The 23318-nt window shown below is 34.3% G+C and overlaps 2 protein-coding genes across 2 annotated transcripts in view; one reads left to right on the top strand and one right to left on the bottom strand.

Annotated features, from left to right (window-relative positions):
• Positions 1-6089: 6089 nt before the first annotated feature.
• Positions 6090-7060, top strand: HELRODRAFT_158857 (hypothetical protein; the record flags this gene model as incomplete). Its single annotated transcript, XM_009010823.1, has 3 exons — positions 6090-6160; positions 6241-6353; positions 6939-7060. 3 exons carry the CDS (start codon positions 6090-6092, stop codon positions 7058-7060), a joined length of 306 nt encoding a protein of 101 aa, XP_009009071.1.
• Positions 7061-21486: 14426 nt separating this feature from the next.
• HELRODRAFT_158856 (hypothetical protein) overlaps positions 21487-23318 on the bottom strand; it is a gene marked incomplete at both ends in the record, with an annotated part of 5794 nt that continues 3962 nt past the window's right edge. The window contains 3 exons of the mRNA XM_009010822.1: positions 21487-21592; positions 21765-21883; positions 22210-22364. Coding sequence (XP_009009070.1) covers positions 21487-21592; positions 21765-21883; positions 22210-22364 — 380 coding nt within the window. The remainder of the gene's footprint in view (positions 21593-21764; positions 21884-22209; positions 22365-23318) is intronic.

Genomic DNA, 23318 nt, shown 5'->3' with positions numbered 1-23318 from the left:
ATTATTGTACTCGCTCTACTATGGTCTTCCTGACTCTATACTCTATCCTTTAAGTAAAGCTTTTAACTCTGCTGCTTGTCTAGTTGCTCGTGCCCCTTTCTTTTCTCATATATCTCCATATCTTGTTCTCTTGCACTGGCTACCTATAAAATATAGAATAATTTTTAAAATTTGCACGTTCATGTATAAGTCTCAATCTAAATTATTTCCTAAGTATTTATCAGATATATTAATTGAACCTAAACGCCCCGGTTTACGATCGTCTTCTTCTCGCTTTTTCTTAACTCGTGTTAAACACTCTTTTGCCAAATCTGCTTTTGCTTTTTCTGGTCCTTTTCTTTGGAACTCTCTACCTACTTCTCTGACTACTTCTCCATCACTTGCGAAGTTCAGAGCGGATCTCAAGACCCATCTGTTTTCAAAATTCATTGAGGAGCGCTGTTGAACATCGCGGAAATAGCGCTTTATAAGCTAATTGATTGATTGATTGATTGATTGATTGAATATTTAAATTTTATTTTTATTTACTTATTTATTTGAATAATATTTAAATTTTATTTTTATTTATATCTATTTATTTATTTAAATAGTGTTTAACGCCTCAAGCTTTTGATTTGAAAAATTTAATTTGAAAATCAGCAATCCAATTTGATAGTTGTTATATGTTGTGGGAGCAAATGAATAGAACAAATGTGTTCCGTGCACTATTGTTAATGTTAAAATACATTTATTAAATTGTTATGAACGAGCCTAAACATATTTATTTATTTATTTATTTGTTTATTTATTTTTATTTATTTTTGTTTATTTATTTATTACAAATTAATCGTTTTATTGTAAATGTTCAAATGAAATTTTCATCTAGTAGAAAGGTTATTTTCTCACGTAAATACAAAAGGGCAGTAGGCAATAGGCCTGCTGCATATTTTTTGTGAACATTTAAGCCAAATTTTTGAAAAAGAGATCGATCATTATCATAATCGTCAACATCGTCAGTGTCGTCGTAGTTGTCGATGTTGTTGTTGTTGTTGATGTTGTTGATGTTGTTGTTGTTGTTGATGTTGATGCTGTTGTTGTTGGTGGTGTAATGATGAAATGATATGAATGTGATTTGATACGTAACTTCGCAGGGAGTGCTATCGTATTCTTCAATCGGCATCACCATCTCGCTCTCTGAACTCATCATGTTATCAGCCTTATTATAAACTATAAAAAATATTATCACCAACCTCCGTTAGAATTTTTAGCAACATTTTCATCATTCCCTCACTTGTCATCATCATCATCATCATAACCATCATCATCATCACCACCACCATCATCATTCATCACCATCATCATCATCACCACCACCATCATCATCACCATCATCATCATCCATCATCATCCATCACCATCATCCATCATCATCATCGCCACCGTTATTTTATGTACACCAACTAGAAGCAAATTATTTTTCACTGTTATAAATTGTTCCTATTGCTGATACATATAATCCGACATTTAAAAATGCAGATGATGACGGTTGGGAAGATGAGGCGTGCATGCAAAGATATTTGAAGGGCCTTCCAGGACAAATAATCATATCGATCTCTTTTAATCATGCCTGTCTGTCTGTCTGTCTGTTAGTCTGTTAGTCTGTCTGTCTCTCTCTTTCTATCTCTCTGTTTCTCTCTCTCTCTCTCTCTCTGTTTCTCTCTCTCTCTCTCTGGCGTATAAGCAGCCTGAACTGTTGTACGTACACACTTTTACATCACACACAACGTAACGGCCTAAGCAGATTGTGGTTTATGGTGTGAGCGTAGAACGACAACAGACAACAAAACAGGCGAGCAGTACGTGCGGTGCATACAGTTTCGATGGCCTACAAATCATATTCACGTTGCAACTCGACTGCAGACGGCGAGCAAAATAACATCGCTTCTTGTAACTGTTTGTCTGCTCGTTATGTCACATACATCGGAATACACTTACATGAATGAAAATAGCACATAACAAAAGGATGAGCCAAGTCCGTTGGATTCGTCGTCGTGCTTCGAACGCTGCCCAGCTGGATCGATTGCGCCAAATATACATGCACTCTATCAATTAAGCAATCAAGCAGTCTTCATGTAGGCAGTGTTTGTGATGTTCTTTGGTGGTTTGATATGTTGCAGTATTCTTGCAGATGATGTAGTTTGCAGACGTCATAAGAAACGAATGCACGTGCACACACACACACACACAAACACACAAAAACACACAAACAAACACAGACACACACACACACACATACAAACACACGCCGCATCATGAATGTAGAAGTTTTGAATGGGTGTACGGGAGACTGCAGCTGAATGGAACAGCTTCCATCTCCACATTCAAACATTCATGCCTGAACGCTCCATGCAGTGAGGCATTAAATCTTTCTTTATTGCTTTGCTGGACTTTCGAGGTTTCTTGGAGGGAGCAAAATAAAAACAAACTTTATGAAAAAATTAATGTTTATTCGTTAAGATCATATTTCTTCAATTGATGATGCTGAATATTATAGCATTATTATTATTGTAACATTTTTATTTCTACAATTACATTAATGATCGCCACTTTTATTGTCATCGCTTTCATCTTTATCACCCTCACCATGCTACCATCAATGCTGCTACTGACAACAAGTTACTCTTCCATAACCCAAAACGTCCGATTCAGCAATGTATTTTATTTGTGAGCATACAAAATGTTGAACTTTATGATTCATGATGGAATGGGCTAGGTTAGGTTGCCTTGTGTCGTGTGTGGTGTTGTGTGTTGTTGAGTGTGGTATGTGGTTGTGTGTGGCTGTGTTGCTTTGTAGTGTTGTACGTGGTTGTGTGGTGTTTATGTGTTGTTTAGTTTGGTAACCAATTAAACATTCTTGGTTGAATGCATAAACTATATAGGCCTAAGTGTATTTTTCAAGTGCTTTTCCATGCACTTGCCTGCATTCGTCAATACTGAGACGTACTGAGAAATGATGGTTCAAAGATACGAACGAAATTCAACGATCAACAGTCGATGAATAAACATTGGACTGAATGAGTTGAAAATAAAGTTATCAATCAAAACACAAAAGATAAAAAAAATAAATGAATTAATAATGGAAAGTTATTTAATCTTGCTCGGTGTCATGGACAATCAAGTGAACGCGCGATGGAATAACTGAAAAAGATAGAAATAAGTAAACAAATAAAACAATTTTGAAGGAAAGAAATTCACACGCACACAGACACACACACACACGCACACAGACACACACACAGACACACACACACAGACACACACACTCATCTATTTACTTACACACCCACTCACTCACTCACTCACACGGTCACTCAATTTTTTTAATTAATTTTTGTTTGCTCATCCTTTTTCCATCTAGTTTTTTTCTCCAGTTTAATTATTCACTAATCATTTGAAAACAACAAACTTATTATATAAATATGCGCTTGTTTGCATGATTTTTCAATTTGAAATGATTCCTCCGTATGAATAGAAACTTCTTCCTCCACATATTTTGTGAGCATCATTTTGAAAACAAATTATTTTTTAAACTCAAGCCAAACTTCACTCACGTGCATGCATGGATGGTGGTGGGTTGTGGATTCTTTATCGGCCAGTCGTAAAAGCTCATTGAAATATAAACTCCATGCGAAGAATTTTCCATATTCAAGTAGAAGCATTTCGGTGTTTTGTACATTTTCATGAATTTTTAAAAAGCCAAGAACAAGTTTTAAACGTTTTTTCAACAATAAATTATGCAGTAGGCTATTTACGGAGTTTGTTTTGTCATTATTATCTTGAAAAATTATATCATTTCAAGATGCGTCAACAGTACTAACATCGCTTTCACCAATGTATGTTGTATTTATTATTTTTATTAAACTTGGTTTATTTGAAATTAATAACACAACAAACATACAACAAACATACAACGAACATACAACAAACATACAACAAACATACAACGAACATACAACAAATAACATACAACATCTTTTACAACAAAAATAAAACACCTCACAATACCTTTCATACAAGGCATATACAATGACCGCCCAGCTTATCTTAAACGGCACGTTGTCTACCCGGCAACATGGCTGTCGGGATGATGTTCCAAACTTTGTCATTTACGAGTGCTTAGTTTTCAGCGATAATTCAGTGATTAATCAATAACACTAAAGAACAAATTAAAATTGAAAGATTTGGTTTTTCTGAAGGCAGAACAGCCACTGCTGCTAGCGACACTTTTGAGTGGCTCTGCAGTTAACGGTCGTGAGAGTTGCCCCACAGATTTGGAGTAACTCAATAGCGGATGCCACAACATTATTGAGAAGACTAAATTAAAAAATGTTTACTAATGCAAAACAAATCTATATACATTAACATAAATGTTTGGCGAAGAAAACATCTTTGAAGAAAGGCGTGATCTCAAAGCCCAATCTACGAGATCCCATTGTTAATGTCAGTCCGCTTAACCGATTAATCAACCAGTCAGTTGATGCGTTGGTTTGAATAGTGAAAATTTTCGTTACAACTGAGTCCTTCCTCTTCAGTCTTTGGAAACGATTCGGTGAAATGAAATGTTTTCCAGAGAAGTAAAAAATAAAAAATTAACTAGAACGATTTTAATAAATTTATAATATGTTTATGTTTAATAACGTAGAAGGCAGTTATTAGACAACTTTGACAAACATAAGGGTTCTAAAACGGCCGTGCAAATGAACAAAAAAAAAAAAAAAAAACTAAAATTTGTTGTCGTTGTCATGTCGTTGCTAGGTTACTTAAGGATCTATGTACAATCGCTGCTTCAAATTCTAAAATAGCAATGTCTAAATAACGTGCAGTTTATTTTGCTTGAAAATTGATTGGATGTTTGTCATTTTATGGCGCACCTGCAATATTGAACTGCATTAGAAATGCACCTAAAACTTCACCGAGAACAAAAGAAAAAAGCTTTCGACGCTTCCATCTTTTGTTTTCCTGCTGCTGCTTCTTCATCGTACCTTCCTACTTGGAATGCTTTTCATTTCCAAGATATATTTCGATTATTTTAAAAACGAGTTTTCAAGTATAAGCAAATAAAAAACAATTATGTATATGTATATACAATGTATATAATATGAGTATTTATATAGCGCTTTTTAAAATAGAATTTCTCGACAGCTCAACAGAAAAACGAGAACTATAAAATCACAAGTACCAGGCAAACTACGAAAATAAAAATAATCAAACTTGTAATCAATTCAAAATTTTTAACAAAATAGTTAAGTGTCGAAAGTAGCTACTTCACATCGCTTGTTTACAATGTTAAATATATTAAATAAAGCTACACATATTCTGGGTATGCGTTATCAACTTGCTTATAATTAACTGGCGTTAAAATACATCCGCCATCTAAAAAATTGTACGTTCATAGCAGTGTGCTGATGAGTCACCCATTAGCAGTGCTTGTGATTAGGAATGAGATGGATTGATTAGGAATGGGACAGATCCAAAAAATCAAGATTCGTAACCAGATATAAGTGATAGGCTCAAACAGATCCCAATCCTAATCGGATGCATTTCAATCAACAATTGGTGCTTTATGATTCAACCCAAGTTGTTGTATCACGTGATTTAGATTTGAATCGGTTAGAAAAACATTAGAAAAGTTAACACGTCATTAAAAAACTTATAAAATTTATCATTTTAGTTTGTAAATAAAAATATTTAATTAAACAATTTTTTTAAATAATTTAATTTGGTATATTCCTGGATTCTGTTTTAATTGAGTCTCTAGCGTTAGATTCAACGAATCCGAATCTTATTGGGCCTCAGGTTTTGGGCATTCCTACTAGGGTAAAATACGAGAAGAAGATGGCGCAAATCATAAAAAAGTGTAAAAGTATTGTCAAATGTAAAATGTAACGTTGAACAGAAGCCAGTCAGTTGCACAGAAGTCAGTTTCATCTACCGATTGCATTGCATCAAACTCACGTGACATTTTAAAATAAACAAGAAAACTAGGAGGTGTTGTGGGTCTGCAGAAATATTCTGTATCGTAACAAGGGCGCATGCGCGCACATCGTCACATGGAAATGGAATGGGAGAACAACTCTGCTCAGGAAATGTGCAGGACAGCTGTGTGGGATATGTGCACAAAGTGTATGACGCACATGCATACGCAGTATACATTTGATACACACGCAGCACAAACAGGGGTACGAAATTAATTTGCAACAGCTGTGTGAGTAGGGTGTCGGAAGGGATAGTCGGAAATGTGTACGCTTGGTGGTTTGATTCTTTGGTGGAAAGTTCCCAAACTCCCTACAAACTTTTCCGACTTCTGACTCCCAGTAAGCTTTTTTTTACTTTTGTTTTACAATTTAAAAAATGCTGCAAAACACAAACCCCTGGTTAAATAAAAGATAAAAAAAACTTAAATTCAGTTGCCATTCAACAAGATTTACACAAGCCCAAATTTCACCATTTGCTGTTAATTTGAATATAAAAATAAATGGGGTCATAAAAATTAAATGAAATAAAATTCAAAAACAAATTTTAAATTTAATTTTTAAATTTAAATTTATCATTTGCTTTTAATTTGAATATAAAAATAAACGAGGTCTTAAAAATTAAATGAAATAAAATTCAGAAAACAAATTTTAAATTTAATATTGTAAAATTGAATTTATATAATAAAATAAGAATTTAAAATATCTGAAATTTTTGTAAAGAAAGATTGTCGATCGTCTCACAACTTTTCAAACCGGCCATTCATTCAAGCCAGATAAATTTATCTGCCAGCTCTAACACGTTCTAACGAGCAAGCAGATAGATTTTCATCGCATTCGTCACTAACAAACTCATGCATTCGCCAACTAACCAAATGATCGAAACAACTACCGCAACAACAACATTAACTCATGCAACATAACCAGGTGAAACATCAACTCAACATCAACACTGTGCTGTTAACAATAACGCAATCAAGAAGACTTCAATTTTGATGTTATTAAAACGGTATCAAATAGAGCATGACACCCACATAACTTCAACATAACATCAACGTGAACACATCAACAACACATTTATGCTACTAGCATCATCAATAACACTTCAAAACATCTCAACATAAACAACATCAACAACAAAATTATCAACATTAACACCCCCATCATCAACAACAACAACATTATTGTCAACAGTATCATATAACATCACCCAACATCATGTAACATCACTTTGAATCAACACTATTCTCATCTCATGAAGAAAATTATGCGGTCAGAAGGGTGTGTTGAGAATGCTGGCAACAGTAATAGCATTATTAGCAACAAAAACATCACCATCAACAACAACAACGTCACATCGTCATCATTATCAGCATCATCACCAACATCATCAACATCATCATCATCAACATCATCATCAACATCATCATCAACATCAACATCATCAACGTCATAGCCTGCTGCACCAACATTCTCAAGGTTAAATGACAAATAATGCAATTTGTAGTGCATTACGACGGCCAACTAATTACAAAGGGATTAAGGGATGATGAGGAGTGCATCTTTGTTGCAACTACAACAACTACAACAACTGCAACAACTACAACAACTACAACAACTACAACAACTGCAACAACTACAACAACTGCAACAAGTGCAACAACTACAATACCAACAACTGCAAAAACTGCAACAACTACAATACCAACAACAACAACTGCAATAATATTATGATAAAACATTAAAATCATTGTCTAAAAAACAAAGTTGCCAACCAAAACAACATTCAATTAGTGGCGAATTCAGTCATTTCGGAATTTTGAAATTCACCCCATCACAAACTTCTGCATCCACCACTGAACTATTTTACTTTCAGACAAATTTCAAACATTTTTCCCTAGCGTTGTTTTTTCCGATGTTAACTCATTCAGAGAGGATTCTGCCCCTAGGTGTGGTGCTATGATTTCATAGATCAATGTTAGATTAAAAACAAATTTGATCCTTGTTGGCTAACAGACATATTTAGAGTCGGGCGAATGCACTTAAGAACGCATGAATTGTAAGACGCATGCACTTCAAGACGCAAGCACTTTAAGGACGCATGCACTATAAGACGGATCTACTGGCATGACTCATGCACTCCATTTTATCTATTGTAAATTAGTAAAGCGTCTCAATTGAGGACCTTTTTAGTTGATATTTGTTTTAACTTTAAAGTTGACCGACTGGGAAGACTATCTTAAACCGTGGCTAAAGCAACTGGAAACAGTTTTTTTCCATAATGAGACGTGCTAAAGGAAAGTCGCACGTGGTCTTTGTGTTTCGCCCATCTCACTTTCAATCGATGTTCACTTCACGCACACCAGAATCCAAATTCAACAAACTCGTCAACTCTTCCAGACAAACTGCTGGTGCGTTATCTGTTTAGATACTTTAAATTTGATTCTCTCCTCTATCAATGAACAATTTCATTCTTATTAGTTTAGTTTTTAGGTTGTTTAAAATGCTGGCAAATTTCAAGACTCCGACAATTAAACTAGCATCAAAGTTCAGGTGATACTTCTTTTTTACTACCGTATGCCGTGGATGTCAGGTGATACTACTTTGTTACTACTGTAAAGAGTTGTACAGAGTTGCACAATTAATTTTTGTACAAACAAACTTATCCACCTGAGCTCTTGTCAACGCTTTTTTTAAATGTTATGTTTCGCTTAATCGCTTTCATCTTATTTAGTTAGGTTTGATAATGATGCAACAAGGATAATGATGATACTACCAATGAAGACGATGATGATGATGATGATAATGCTCATAATATAATTTTCTGTGACAGCAATAATAATTATAAAGCTTTTAAAAGCCGATCGTTTTGTTGATGGTATAATGTTGTTAATGATGATGATGATGTTCTAGAAGCTGGAACGTTGTGGATGATTATGATGATGATGTTTTACATAATTACAACATGTAAATGTTGTTGTTGATGATGATGATGTTGAAAATGTTGTAGATGGTGATGATGACGGTGTTGTTGCAGATGACGATAATGATGATGTTTTTGAGGCTCATGGTGTTGTAGATGATGATGACGATGATGTTGAAATTGTTGTAGATGATGATGTATATGATGATGACTATGGTGTTGATACCAGCCATAACCCAATAAAATAATAAAACCCATATGAAAATGACTCGACGGTGGGACGGAATGAAATATGTTCAGTCTTATTGTCGTGATAATACTAATATTGATTTCGTATTGTTGGTACAAAAAAAGAAGTTTTGTATAATTTCATTTGTTTTTTTTCCAGTACAAGTTGTCGCGGCTCTTTGTTGCGGGTGGCGAGTGTTGCAGCGTTTGTTGCGGCGTGTGTTGCTGCGTTTGTTGCGGCGTGTGTTGCGAAAATATTATAATTAATTATTGTTATTTAAATAGCTATGCAAGTTATCAGAGTATTTATTTATTTTGTATTGTCTGGATGATTCTAGGTTGGATTCATGACACACCATCAACTGCAAAATCTCCGTGGTGTCACCTTGCAGTATGGCCATGTCGGGTCGTAGGGTGTTGAACAGATCCTCTATAGGCTGAACATCGTCAATTTTCAAATCTGCAAATAACTCACAATTGGCAGGCGCACATACTTTCAACCGGCTGGTGTTTGCGGCTAAAATCTTGTTGTGTCTTTCGGTGTATCTTGCTAGAGCGGAGGTGGAACTACAGTTAGAAACCCCATGCTTATTTGTCGAGGGTCACAGAGAGGGCATAGAGGGCTTGGCGTTTTGTCCCATCTAAACAAATTAGCGTTTGTCGGCAGTTGCTGCACTAAATATTTTTTTCCAAATTGGAAGAGGGCTCCAGCAAGATTCTCCATTGTTTTTACTAGGGAGGGATGTTGTTGGTTTCGATGACGGTTTTATTTTGGAGATAACTGTGCCCTGACTTTCCAGCAAAATGACATGTTTTAAACATGCATGATTCAATTTTTTATTCCACCAGTTGTTTTAGTGATCATTTTAGGAATTTAGGGAACCTTATTTTTAGAGGGTTATGTCAATTTTGGTGTAGTCGAGTGTCGATTATTTGTATGAACATTGACATTCTTTGCTCAGACTAATTTTAAAATAGTTGCTTTAATCTCATTCTTTTTGTGGCATATTAATAATAATAATAAAAATAATAATAATATAATAATACTAATATAAGTTGTAATGCTGGAAATAACTCCTTATTTTCCTTGTTAGCCTGGCCACTCAGGCAAATAAATCATTTATCATCAATTCTATTATTTGTCGACACCTCATTTTTCTCCAATCATCATCATCATCATTACCACCACCATCACCACCACCTTTATCATCTTCTTCATCGTCATCATCAATCGTAATCATTGAGTAACTTTTTTTCGCTATTTCGACACCTCAATCATCAACTTGCCACTCATCTACTTCTCATCAACATCATCTGGTATTTAATTTTTAATGTTTTTATTTAATTTTTTGTATCACTAAGGAAGCCAAAGAAGCTAACATTAGCTCTAATTACTTATCTAAGTTTATTAATCTATAGTCACAAAGATCATCATCTGTCTTTGACATAGTAGCATCTTGCATAACACACTAACAAACACACACACACCACACACACACTAACACACACACAAAAACACACACAGACATATACACACCCGCACATACATACATACACAGACATCGAATACACTTTGTTGTAGTTGATGATGATTACGTATGATGATGATGATAAATATCGTTAGATAGTGGTGAGCTTAAGGGTGGTGGTGTGATTGATGGTCCGGCTTTGTAGGGTCACTCACATTTGTTTCTCCACCAGATTACAGTCATGATGATGATTGTGGTAATGATGATGACCATGGTGATGATGATGAAGACCATAATGATGATGATAGTTGTGATGAAAAGGATGTTTGCAATAATGTTGAACGGGTGATTTTAAAACATGCATTTTATTTCTTTGTTACTAGAAAGATTAATTATCAGGGAACCAAATACTTGATCAAATTAAACGAAAATTTGATTATCAGTAAAGTAAAATTACATCTCCATATGCACTTTTGAACTTTTTACAAAAGCGAACCACATGAAGAACAAATGATCAAACTGTTTGAAATTGTTGTCGTTGTAGCTGATGTGATGTGAAAGCATCCCACCTTTCACAACAATTTTGTCAGATGACATTTTTGAAACCATAATGGATGAACAGATAATTGATCAACCGAAAACAAATAAAATAAAGTTGTGAGAAAGATTTTTCTTTTTAAGGTATTTTATTAAAGAATCTTTTAAAATAGTTTTCGATCTTACCCCTCTCAGGGAAAATTTTGCCTCTTCCCCGTAAAAAGTTGAACTTTTTTTCAAAATTTTTGCCTCCTCCCATCTAAGTTGTTTAGATCTGCCACTGGTCGTAAGTATTTTTGTATTTATGCTTTTTTGAACTTTATCATCACGTTGTACCTAATAGCATATTTTAAAATAAAATTAAATAAAATTGTTAATGTTAGCACAAACGTTTCGTTGGCTAAGTTAAATTTCACATGCGAATAACTTCCCACCCACCGTGGAGGTTGTTGTCTTGTGGTTGATAAAAAAAAATATTACTTGCAATTAATTTTACAAGGAACAGTTCCCGCGACAAATAAACTGCATTTATGTCGGCAAATATTTTGGTTTGTTGCAGAAGACCAACGCAACAATTCTCTTTTGTAAAAAAATTTTATAAAATGTACACTTTGCAAATTTTAATTGGAAATATTTCCATTTCGGTTGTTTATATCTCTGACAATATTGGAACAAATTTTTCGAAATACTTTCAGTCACTTCACGCATGTTTCATACAAAAATGAAGTTGAACGACCGCTCGCTGCTTCTGTATTTTTGTTTGCATTTCATTTTCATGCATAAATCGTTATTTATATTTCGTTGTTTACTTCAACTGTATATTATTTTAGAAATCTTTAATTATTGAAGACCTAAATATTTTTAAAAATTTTTCAAATTTTTCGGATATATATGTATATGTATATATATATATATATATATATATATATATATATATATATATATATATATATATATATATAGTGTTGTGCAAATTTTACCGAATTGTTGGCGCTAATCAATTTAAAGTTTGTCTTTTTAATTTTCATTACAAAAATTTTCTGGAAATTGTTCAATTTTTTGAAAATAGAATTATTATCCAAGTTCATCCTGAAAATGTAATAAAACTGTTATTATCCAAATTCATCATGCAGATAAGCCTTATTTTGATTTCTCCCAAATCATCTTCAGCACAAGTTTGGTTTATATGTTTACTTTAAACTAAGCAAAGTTAGTTCATTAGCAGGTTGAGTTATTAGTTGGTGTCGAATTCTTCATCTTTGTTGTTGTCATTTCTTTGTTCTTCATTGTTACTAAAGTTAATGTTAGGAGGCGTCGAATTGGTAATGATGTTATCATTCTTTGTTGGATGTTTATTTGGGGTTTATGATATCTATTAGGACAATTTCTGCAATTTTTAGATGTATTGTGTTGGTGTTTTGATAAATTATTTTTTTGTTGTCAAGAATTTGGCGGGTTATTAGAGTTGCATGTGTTGATTGCAAGTGAGATTTGATGACCCCTTTTTGTGTATGCATTGTGAGACGTCATGATAGTGAAGTGGTCGTAACACCAATATACGAATGTTGTTGACGTGCAGTCGTCAATAGGGCATTTGAATTCATATATTACATGATTACGCTTCAAAGTAGAATCGTCTTTAGGAGTGTAGTTGTTCTTTAGAACCAATTTGGATATCTTACAATTATTATAGTATATCCTGAGTTTTATTTTATTAGTATCATTGATTGGTGTAACGTTTCTATTTATGATTGTATATGTTTCAAATAACCCGCCAAATTCTTGACAACAACACAAAAATAATTTATCAAAACACCAACACAATGTCCTAATATCCTAACATTCCGAAATTGATCTTGAAACTATTGATTGATTCCACAGAGACCGTCTCATCACTCGGATCATTCCAGGTGTTTACTACTCTGCTGCTGAAGAATTTTTGCTTGACGACATTTTCTTCTTTTAGAGATCTTGTATCTGTGGCCTCGTAATCCTATTCTATTCTCCAGTTGAAAAGATCTGGTAAACGGTGTTTCTTTTTTCCTGGCAATTAATTTGATATATCATACATGATTTTTCGTGGTACTCGCAAGACTGGACTTGACTTAAATTTTAAAATTAAATTTTAACTCAAAAAATGGTTTCAAGGTAACAGGACGCAAGAATTCGTTACATATTATAGACATACTAATATATTTATATGTATATATGTATGTATGAACTTAGATGGAAATTGCCATCTAAGTTCATCTTGACAAAGTCAATATTTCCCTATATAAACATCAAAAAGCACTGACGATGATTCATTCGGAATTGAAATATGGCTTTATTTGCAGCATGAATTCGAGAAATAAGTTTATTTTGAATTTTTTTTAGTAAACTAAACGTTCACCAAAAAACATTAGTGAGAAAAATTGAAAAAACGAACTACAAACATATTAACGCCAAACATTCGGTAGAATTCATTGAATATTGTAAATATATATATATATATATATATGTATGTATAGAAATACTAATAAATTTATTTTATTTATCACTGTTCACATTTAATCGCTGTTACGTCAGAGCCTCGCTCGAAGAGTCGAAAGCATCTCCGATGTAAGATATTTTATGCTTAGGATTATTGACTGACTGTTGTACTCAAGGCAGCTATAAATGTTCATATTATGTATTATTGTTGTTGTTGTTATCATGATTATTGTGATTATTATTATTATTATTGTTGTTGTTGATAATGTTTTTTTCAAGAATTTTCTGTGCGATAATGTTTAATTGTCGTTATTCTAACGATAATGACATTAATAATATTAATAATGTATTTAAAAATATGTACAAGCCGGCATGGAAGGCCGCAAGGCGCCCGCAGCAGCTTGGCAACGTAAACGTGATGGCCATTGCCACAACCTTCTATAATCTATACGATAAAAGAAAATATAACATTCAAAATGATTTTTTAAAAAGAAAGATTTACACAAAAATTGATTCGATCATTTTGTTAACGATTTTTGCCATATTTTAAATGGTTGTAAGTAAACCGGAAAAGCATGACTATGCAGATTGTAAATACAAAACTACATCAACACAAAAGTATGGAAAGTCAGACGAACAAATAATCATCGTTCAGTTGCAGAGTAATGAATCTCAATGGGAGTTGTCCTTGTTGCCAGATGATTCCCGCATGGTTATGTTCGCGCGTTCGCAACACAGTCATTAATGGCAATTGGTCTGAACTCAAACATTTAACTCATCCAAAAACACAACTGCAACCCAAATTGGCAAATAACCTATAAATCATGTATGAACAATGAATATAAATTGTTATTTACTCGTTAATCATTGTCGAAATTTAAAAAGCTGATATAGATTGTTTAACTCGCGCATTCTAGTTTGGGAGTTTCTGCTGTTTCGTAAAAGATGTCTTAGAGTTAATTTAGAATTAGTTTGGTTGGTGAATGTGATTCATTTAATTTGTTGATTAACATTTGAAAATTGACAATTTTTTCAATTTTTGACAATTAGCGTTTATCAGTTTTGTTGATGAGTTTTTGTCGGATTAATTTGGTTGCTATCACGTATCTGTGGTAAGTAAGAGTAAATAAAAAATCCTAACATGTTGATTGGTACGTTGTAGGTTGCTGACAGACATGGTGTTGGAATTTCTTCACTCACTTTCTGTTTGCAATATGTCAGATTTCGATTTGTTTGTAACAAGACGTCTGAAAATATGTGTTATTGGATGACGTCGGCCTGTTTACGATACGGAACTATCGAGCAGCCACGAGTTAGCAAGTGCGGTCACAGCCACTTCCATCGCTTTTTTCAGGACTAATTTCTTTAAAGTTAGAAATAAGTCTGCCATCTTGTTATCCGATTGCCAAGCATAAACCATTTTATTACGAGATGTTGTTTGGTTGACAGGAGTATTAACAAATATTCGGCAAGTTGTGGCAAGTTTGTTTGTTCCAACAAATGAATTGTTAAAAACTCCAATTGATTTCAATGCCAGCAACTTTTTTTAACATAGAAAAACAGTTCTTGTTAACCGATGTTCAATTTATTAACTAGTCATCACCGACAGCGTCTTATAAACAGATATTTTACTGGGGAACAACAGGGTTTATAATACAATATAAATGAATAGCAGGAATAAAGAAGCGGGCAACAAGATGGCATAAAAAGTTGTACGGAGCCAGCGAATGTCCTGAAACCTTCAATGAATCACTAATCCAACATCGGCAAGTTGATCGATGGCTGGTAAGGAGGCTGGCTATCAAATAATTAACATCAATATTTTAATCAAAGTTGCGATTGCGTCATACATACGTCATCGTTATAAGACTAATCATCATCGTCGTCGTCGTCATCACGTCTCATACATCATCATTCACTGACATCATCACAATCATTAATGCTACTAATTATCATTACTACTGTAAAGTCTTCATCGTCATCGTCGTCGCGTGTATTTCTACAAACCATCATCATCGTGAACAGCACTGCGCAACAACAAAATCAATTGAGCCGATAGACGTCATCTAGCTTTCCGTCGACTTTTTAAAACGTGAATCACTATGAAAATATATATAAAAAAAAACATGATTGGTTGGTGGTCTCGGTCGCTGTCTATGTGGTTGCATGATGTGTTGCATGTTGGTCTCTGTAGCCGTCTATGTGGTTGCACGATATGTTGCATGTTGGTCTCTGTGGCTGTCTTTGAGGTTGAATGATGTGTTGCATGTTGTTCTCTGTGGCTGTCTATGTGGTTGCATGATATGTTGCATGTTCGTCTCTGTCGCTGTCTATGTGGTTAAATGATGTGTTGCATGTTGTTCTCTGTTGCTGTTTATCTGGTGACACGATGTGTTGTATAACGGTCTATGTCGCTGTCTATGTGGTTGCATGATGTGTTGCTTGCTCTCATTATGATGTGTTTATTTTGGTCATTGTTGCTGTTGTTGTATGTATATCAAATTGCTTTGTTGCATGTTGTTTGTGTTTTGCCGTTCTGTTCTTTGATGTTTTGTTTTGTTGTTTGTTGTTAATTGACGTTTTATGTGATTTTGGTGATTTTTTTGATCATGTTGGGATTCGTTGTTTATGAACGAAATTTCTAAACGGTGGACTGGTAAGGATTTGTTGTTAAAGTTGGTGTTGCGTTGTTGAATGTTGTCATGTATCTTGGTTGTTGAGTGTTGTGGTTGTTGCTTGTTGCGGTTGAGTGTTTTGGTTGCTGAGTGTTGTGGTTGTTGCATGTTGTGGTTGTTGAGTGTTGTGGTTGTTGCATGTTGTGGTTGTTGAGTGTTGTGGTTGTTGCATGTTGCGGTTGAGTGTTTTAGTTGTTGAATGTTGTTGTTGTTGTTAAGTGTTGTGGTTGTTGAATGTTGTCGTTTTCGTTGTTGAATGTTGTGGTTGTTGAATGTTGTAGTTGTAAAGTGTTGATGCAATCCGGCTATTAGTTGTTGTTTATGTTTTTGTTTTCAAGTCAGCAGCTACCATCACCTACCTCCATGTTATCACTACCATAGTCTGCAAAACTAATTGGTTGGTGTTCATAACTGTCTTCTGTTCAAGAGGGTGAACATCGCTGATTTCGTATTTTTATTTTTAATTTATTTTACTTTAATTTTTGATTTATTCTGAATGAAGAATAAATGTTATTAAATTTGAAATGTACAAAGTATAACGGCGTAAGACTTTTTCCTGAGGTTCAATTTAAAAAAGTAGATGGATGTTTTGTCGCTTAATAAATAAAGTTTGCGGAAGCATTAGCGCCTAATTGCTTGTTAACAACGCCATGAAAATTTAACACCGTTTCTTAACAAGCAAACATCACGGACTGAAATTTGTGGGGCCACGTCGCGCAATGTTTTCATTTGATTAAATCCATGGAAAACACGAAGCTTCATATTAAATAACGAGTAAACAACAGTTTTAATTCAATTGATGCCCGAGCAAAATGCCCGGCAACCATCAATCTCAATTAGAGCGTTCGCTGACGATTGAAAACTTCACTGGTGCTATAAAAATGATGGCAACGCTGAAATAATGATTGATTTGATTCATTTAAAACCACAGTGCAACAGAACTGTTCGTTATATTAGTAGGAATGTAACCGAATGAAACATCAAACTAGTAAACTAAAAGCAGCCAGTCAAAAACATTAAGACAAGTAACTTAATGAAAGAGTATTTTATGGAAACAGTTGCAGAGACACATAGTCGCGTGAATACCTAACACACAATGTTACAACGTCCTAATGGCAGCAATATGATTAACGATAGGGCCCATATCACATTAACAACATAATGATTACAAAAAATGCGTGCTGTGAAATACGCTAATGTTAGGCTGTGTTGTCTTTGCAATACATCACCCGTTAATTGTTTCCCGTCGGGCGTGATGAGGTGCAAATGATTTAAATAAACATTAGTTTCTGTCCTTGTACGTTGTATTTTTTGTTTCGTCTGGTTTCTGCTTTGTATGTCTGTTTAACTTTCTATCTCCACCCTGTGAATAAAAGATTAATACACAATCCCTTTTTAATACCAAAATTGTTAAAAATACCGATCTTAATGTTATTACTAATTTAATTTCCTATGTCTTATGTGTCTTTTGATGTCCTAAGTGTCCGTTGGTTTGTACTGTGTGTCCGTTGGTTTGTACTGTGTGTTTGTTGGTCTGTCCGGGCAGTGTTTGAAGCAATGGTACGTATGGCCTTAATTAAATATAGGCATTTTAACATTAATAATATAAATATTATCATTATATTATGAATATTAAAACAAAAATATTCCTTCCCACCATTCAATAAATTGCTGCTCACCACTAAATAGCTTCTTTCTGACGTACGTAAACATTTGTATGCCCATGCAAATAGAACACATCGCTATTTTATGTGGCAGCTTTTATAATCAGGAAATGTTAACGTTCGAGGTGGACCAGCCATCTTGCTCCGTCTGAAAGAACCTACCCTGCTAGCAATCCCCCAGGCATTCTTATAATTTGTGTTTTTTATATATTTTTTTAAAATTTCATTTATTCACAAAAATATTTTAGCGTGAATAATAATATTGAGAACATCCTTTTGTTTTCTAACTCTAAATAGGATTTTATAATTATTTCATTATTGATATTTGCTATTTGATCTAAAATGCTCGTCACTGCAAGTGAGTACATTTTAGAGGGGCTGGTTTAATTGTTCAATTGGGGTTCAATCATTCTTATTATTTTGGCGTTATCAATCAAATTTTATAGTAAACATAGAGTTGCAATAAAGTCAATAAAAAGACAATAATATCTTTTATACAGTCTGAACCTTGTCTCTATATTGCTCGACATAGTATAGAATGTGTACAACTAGAGTAGGTCAGTTTAATATTTAAATTGAGTTTAAAAACGTACGTACATGCAAATATAAAGTTACTAATGTGAAAATAAAACACTCAAATCCCATCAATCATCTGTTCCAGTTCAGCTTTCTTTCAACTGGAATGGGAAATCTGTTGCTTCTTCGCAATTGTTGATGTAATGTAGTGATGTTCCAGGACTGAGCATTGTAGCAGAGGTCGGCTGCCTGTTTATGAGGGGAAAGTCGGGTCCTGCTCCATCGTCCGGCGTCTCTCGTGGATGCCAAACATGATGATACAGTATCCATTATTATTCTTATATTGTTATTGCTACCATTATTAATACCATTATTATTACTTCAAATTTCTTGTTATTAAATTAGATTTATCGTCAACATAATTATTATTAAATTTAAGTAGTAGTATTAATATTTTAGTTTATAATAATAATAATAATAATAATAATAATAATAATAATAATAATATAAGGTTGCCTGTGGTCTTGTTTGTGTGGTTTTTGCTTTGAACTTATTGTGGAGAAGTGAATGTTGCTACACATGTTGTTTTTGTCGTTGTGTGTATATAATATACATACAACAACAATGAATGTTGCTACACATGTTGTTGTTTTCGTTGTTGTTGCTTGTTGCGATAGATGGCTAAAATTATAATCGCATGTTTTTGTTGAGTAAAAGCTGAAGCATTCTTGCTAATCATTCTATTGACTAACGTTGAATCATCATTCATTGTCGTGGTAGTGATAACAATAATCATAATAAAGATGATGATGGTGATGGTGATTAATAATGATCATCCCAAACGTGGCAGCGATGATGAAATGATGATCTCCAAATGGGATGGATGACAGAACGATCGATTAACCAAATGTTTATTCGTATGTGACAATTCGTGAGACGTCATGATGATGATGATGATGATGATGATGATGATGATGATGAGTGTGACAATTATGATGATGTCGGTGAGGATGTTGATGACGATGTTGATGGTTATGATGATGATGATGATGATAATAGCAACATGATTCTAAAATTTATCAAGCAAGTTTGTGTTAATTCCAGAGCGTTTCTTGAGGACACTTGGAAGGGAACAACACACACGCCACTTCACATTACAAATTTTTTTATTGAAATTTTACGTTCGCGCCATTTCATATGGATGAACGGATAAACGATGGATGGATGAACGTTGTTAAGATGTGGCGCAAACCTAGTGTGTACGGTACATCTGTGTTGTAACTGGGTGGCGTGATGGTCTAATGGTTAAGGTCGCCTGGTGCGGTTTCGCAGTAACCGGGTTTGAATATGACAAAAAGATCCCCGTGTGTGATGCGTCGTTTAGCGTGTATTCATATACTATGTCGTTTGTGCGCTTGGCTGAATCCTCTGAACTTTGGAAGAGTGTAATTGACCTTTAACCTTTTTTTTAAACTTTTAACCTTTAACTGGAAAACTCCAGCATGGTTCCTGGTCGGTCGTCTGCATGTTTCTTGCTAATGAGCGTTCATCGATATTCTAAACTCACGGAGAAAACTTCAGGAGCATAATTCAAAGGTCTTTTAAATGGAATCGATGAAGAGAAACTTTGCGATTCAAACATTTGACTTCACTAGATTCAATCACCTCCAAATGCGTGGTTCCCAGCCATGCACCTTCCATCTCCAACACACAGCACCGTGCCTACACGCATGGATGCAAACCATAAACAATGTTGATGTAGCGCTTTATTATAATACACCTATAAATTACAAAGGAATAATTCACAATCTCTTCTTAAGAGAAAAGTTGTTCGTAATAAAGTTCTTACTGTAAATACTAATCCAATTTCATCTGCTGGTTCTTTAATCGTATCATTTGCGTCCGTGTTAATTGCAGCAGTAGCAATGAAAATAAAGTTTATCAGTAGTATTAATGTTGTAGCTATTATCGTTAATATTATTTTTTTGTTTATTATTATTATTACTCTTGAGAGTATGTTTTTTGCCGCTAATGAACAATAATAATAAAAATAATTATAATAATAATAGTAATAAAAATAGATCGTCATTGGTTTTTGTTATCGAGATGATTGATGTTTTTTCTGTAGTTGTAGTAGTGGTAGCGGTTGTAGTAGTAGTTGTTGTGGTGGTGGTTGTGGTTGTTGTTTTGGTTGCTGTTGTGGTTGTGGTTGCTGTTGTTGCTCTAGACTGGCATTCCATAATGTTGTCTACAACATGAATGATGAAAAGTTTCAAACGGAAGCAGGATAGCGATAAGCCTGCTGAAATACTTAGGCGCATTCTTAACTCTTGAACGCAGAGCACGCTTGGCTGTGGTAGGATGCAATGATATGGAACAGTATACGGCAGTGTAGAACAACATGCAGCAACTTGCAACAACATACAACAACATGCAACAACTTGCAACAATCTACATTTGTATACAACAACAACAACATTCAGCACTGTACAAAAACCGTTGTCTAATACTGGCAGTCCAACTTATTGAAATATTTTTAAATTTTTTTATAACTAGTGCCATAGTTTAAATCTCATCAGAATGATTTTTGGTAACACAACAGCAACAACATCGCAACGACATTGCAACAACATCGCAACGACATCGTACAACTACTACTGCTGTTTTTGTTTGCTGATGAATGCGATTGAAAACGCAGAACTGCTAGAACACATCAACGCGTTGCATAACGAACGTACATGTTGGGTAGCAACTGCAAGCAACGAACGAGAACTCTACATAGAACTCAACTGAAATAAATTTATGTGTGGTGCACGCTGTACAGAATATCAAAATGGCACCGGTCCGATTCAAGTGGAAATAAATTGATGGGTCCGAACAAACAAAAACGTACTCGAACGGGAGATGAAATTTGAACCATGTGCATCCACCCGATGCATTTTCACATTCATTAATTCATTTTTATTTGCATTCACAGACACAAACACTTGCTTAGTCTGATTTCCTACCACCCACCGCATAATCCGGCATAGCAACGCAACTGTGCCATCCCTGCAACGCAACATCTCCATCGACAACAGTGACCCTGCTGACGATCCTGATTGAGATATAAAATTTGGATTAAGGCTATAGATTTGCAGAAACATAATGTTGGAGAAGTTCTCACGTACACAGAGCATGCACATTTGAGTACGTAAGTGCAGAGTACTGCATTGAACATTTCAACCCGTGATTGGTGTGGAGGATCTCTTTGCTCTCGAAGCAGGTACCTGCGACACACAGCCTCAAACCATAAACATGCCACATCACATACATGTGCATGCATATGCATATAAGAGTCACATAAAAACTTGCACATGCACGGACTCCAAACGATATCATGCACAAACTTAAAAAGACACAAAAAATATCGTCAATACATTTTTTTGGTAAAAATTTATTTTCTTAATTTTAAAACGATGAATAGGCTGGTTATTTGAATTATTATTGTTTAAAGTTGAATTGGGTTTTATTTTTTTAATTAATAAACATTGAGTTTTTTAAACTTTTTTGAAAACCATCTTCTTATCGTCCAGCTGATCCAGCACTGCATTCAATCAAACAACATTCATCCTCGCAAAATTTCAAAGTCGATCCTCTGACGCGTGCACAACATTTCAATGCATTGCGACATCATTACTCACCAGCCAACAAACAATCAACAACAGCACCAACCGAAGCAATAAGTTTTTTGTTTGTCGACGTCCAGTGGCATCTGTAAACATTGTACAACTTCAAAAAATTAGATGCAGCATGTACACCAGGCAGAGCTCTGCATTGCAAATAGTTGTACGTGCGTGCACGCTGGCTCTTGTTTGCTTGATCGTTTTCTGTGCACATTTGTGTTCGGACATGTTCCTAACTATTATTATTTTGGGTCAATTTTTGGCCAACCGCTTTTTTACAAACAATTTTTTCCTTTTCAAAGCTGATAGTGATAATTGATAATGATGTAATTGCTTCATCGCTGGATCATCATCATCATGCGTCCCTATGAGGAAATGTAATCAGACAACGCCTTCCTTCCGTCTGAGGCTCTTGTTGCAATTCTTCATTGGAAATGCGTTACTAACCCGCTCTCCTTTTGAAGTAACATGCAAATGAAAATTACAATTAAACGTAAAATGATCAAATATTATAATAGTTAAAAGATGAAAATAATGGATAATTTAAATAACAATAATAATTTATATCAGAAACACGAACTAACTATTAAACATACGTACATACATATTGTACTTGTACATTATACATTACATTACATATATATGTACGCATGTATGTGTGTGTGTGTGTATGTGTGTGCATGTATGTATGTATGTATGTATGTATGCGTGCGTGCGTGTGTGTGTACGTATGCATGTATGTGTGTATGTATTGATTATGTATGTGTGCAACCAACGGCAGATCAAAGTGTCAATGCATTCTGTTTACGTTTCTGTATGACTTTTTATTTTTTTAAATCTATTACCATTATTTGTAATTATGTGTATGTATGCGTGTGTTTGTTTGTGTGTGTGTATTTTTGTGTGTGTGTCTGTGTGTATATTTATAAAAAGTTTGTCCTCAAAGTCAACACCACATTGTGGGACAACATTTTAGTTAAGGCACCGTCACAAATAATTTCTTTTTTTTTTTTAGTGTCTTTAATAATAATAATAAATGTATGTATGTATGTATGTATGTATGTATGTATGTATGTATGTATGTATGTATGTATGTATGTATGTATGTATGTATTATTATTATTATTATTATTATTGAAACATTTATGAAGCGCTAAT

This window comes from Helobdella robusta (assembly GCF_000326865.2).
Source record: "Helobdella robusta unplaced genomic scaffold HELROscaffold_1, whole genome shotgun sequence".
Lineage (NCBI taxonomy): Eukaryota > Metazoa > Annelida > Clitellata > Rhynchobdellida > Glossiphoniidae > Helobdella > Helobdella robusta.
The sequence above is the reverse complement of the archived record's forward strand: the minus strand, read 5'-3'. Positions and strand labels throughout refer to the sequence as shown.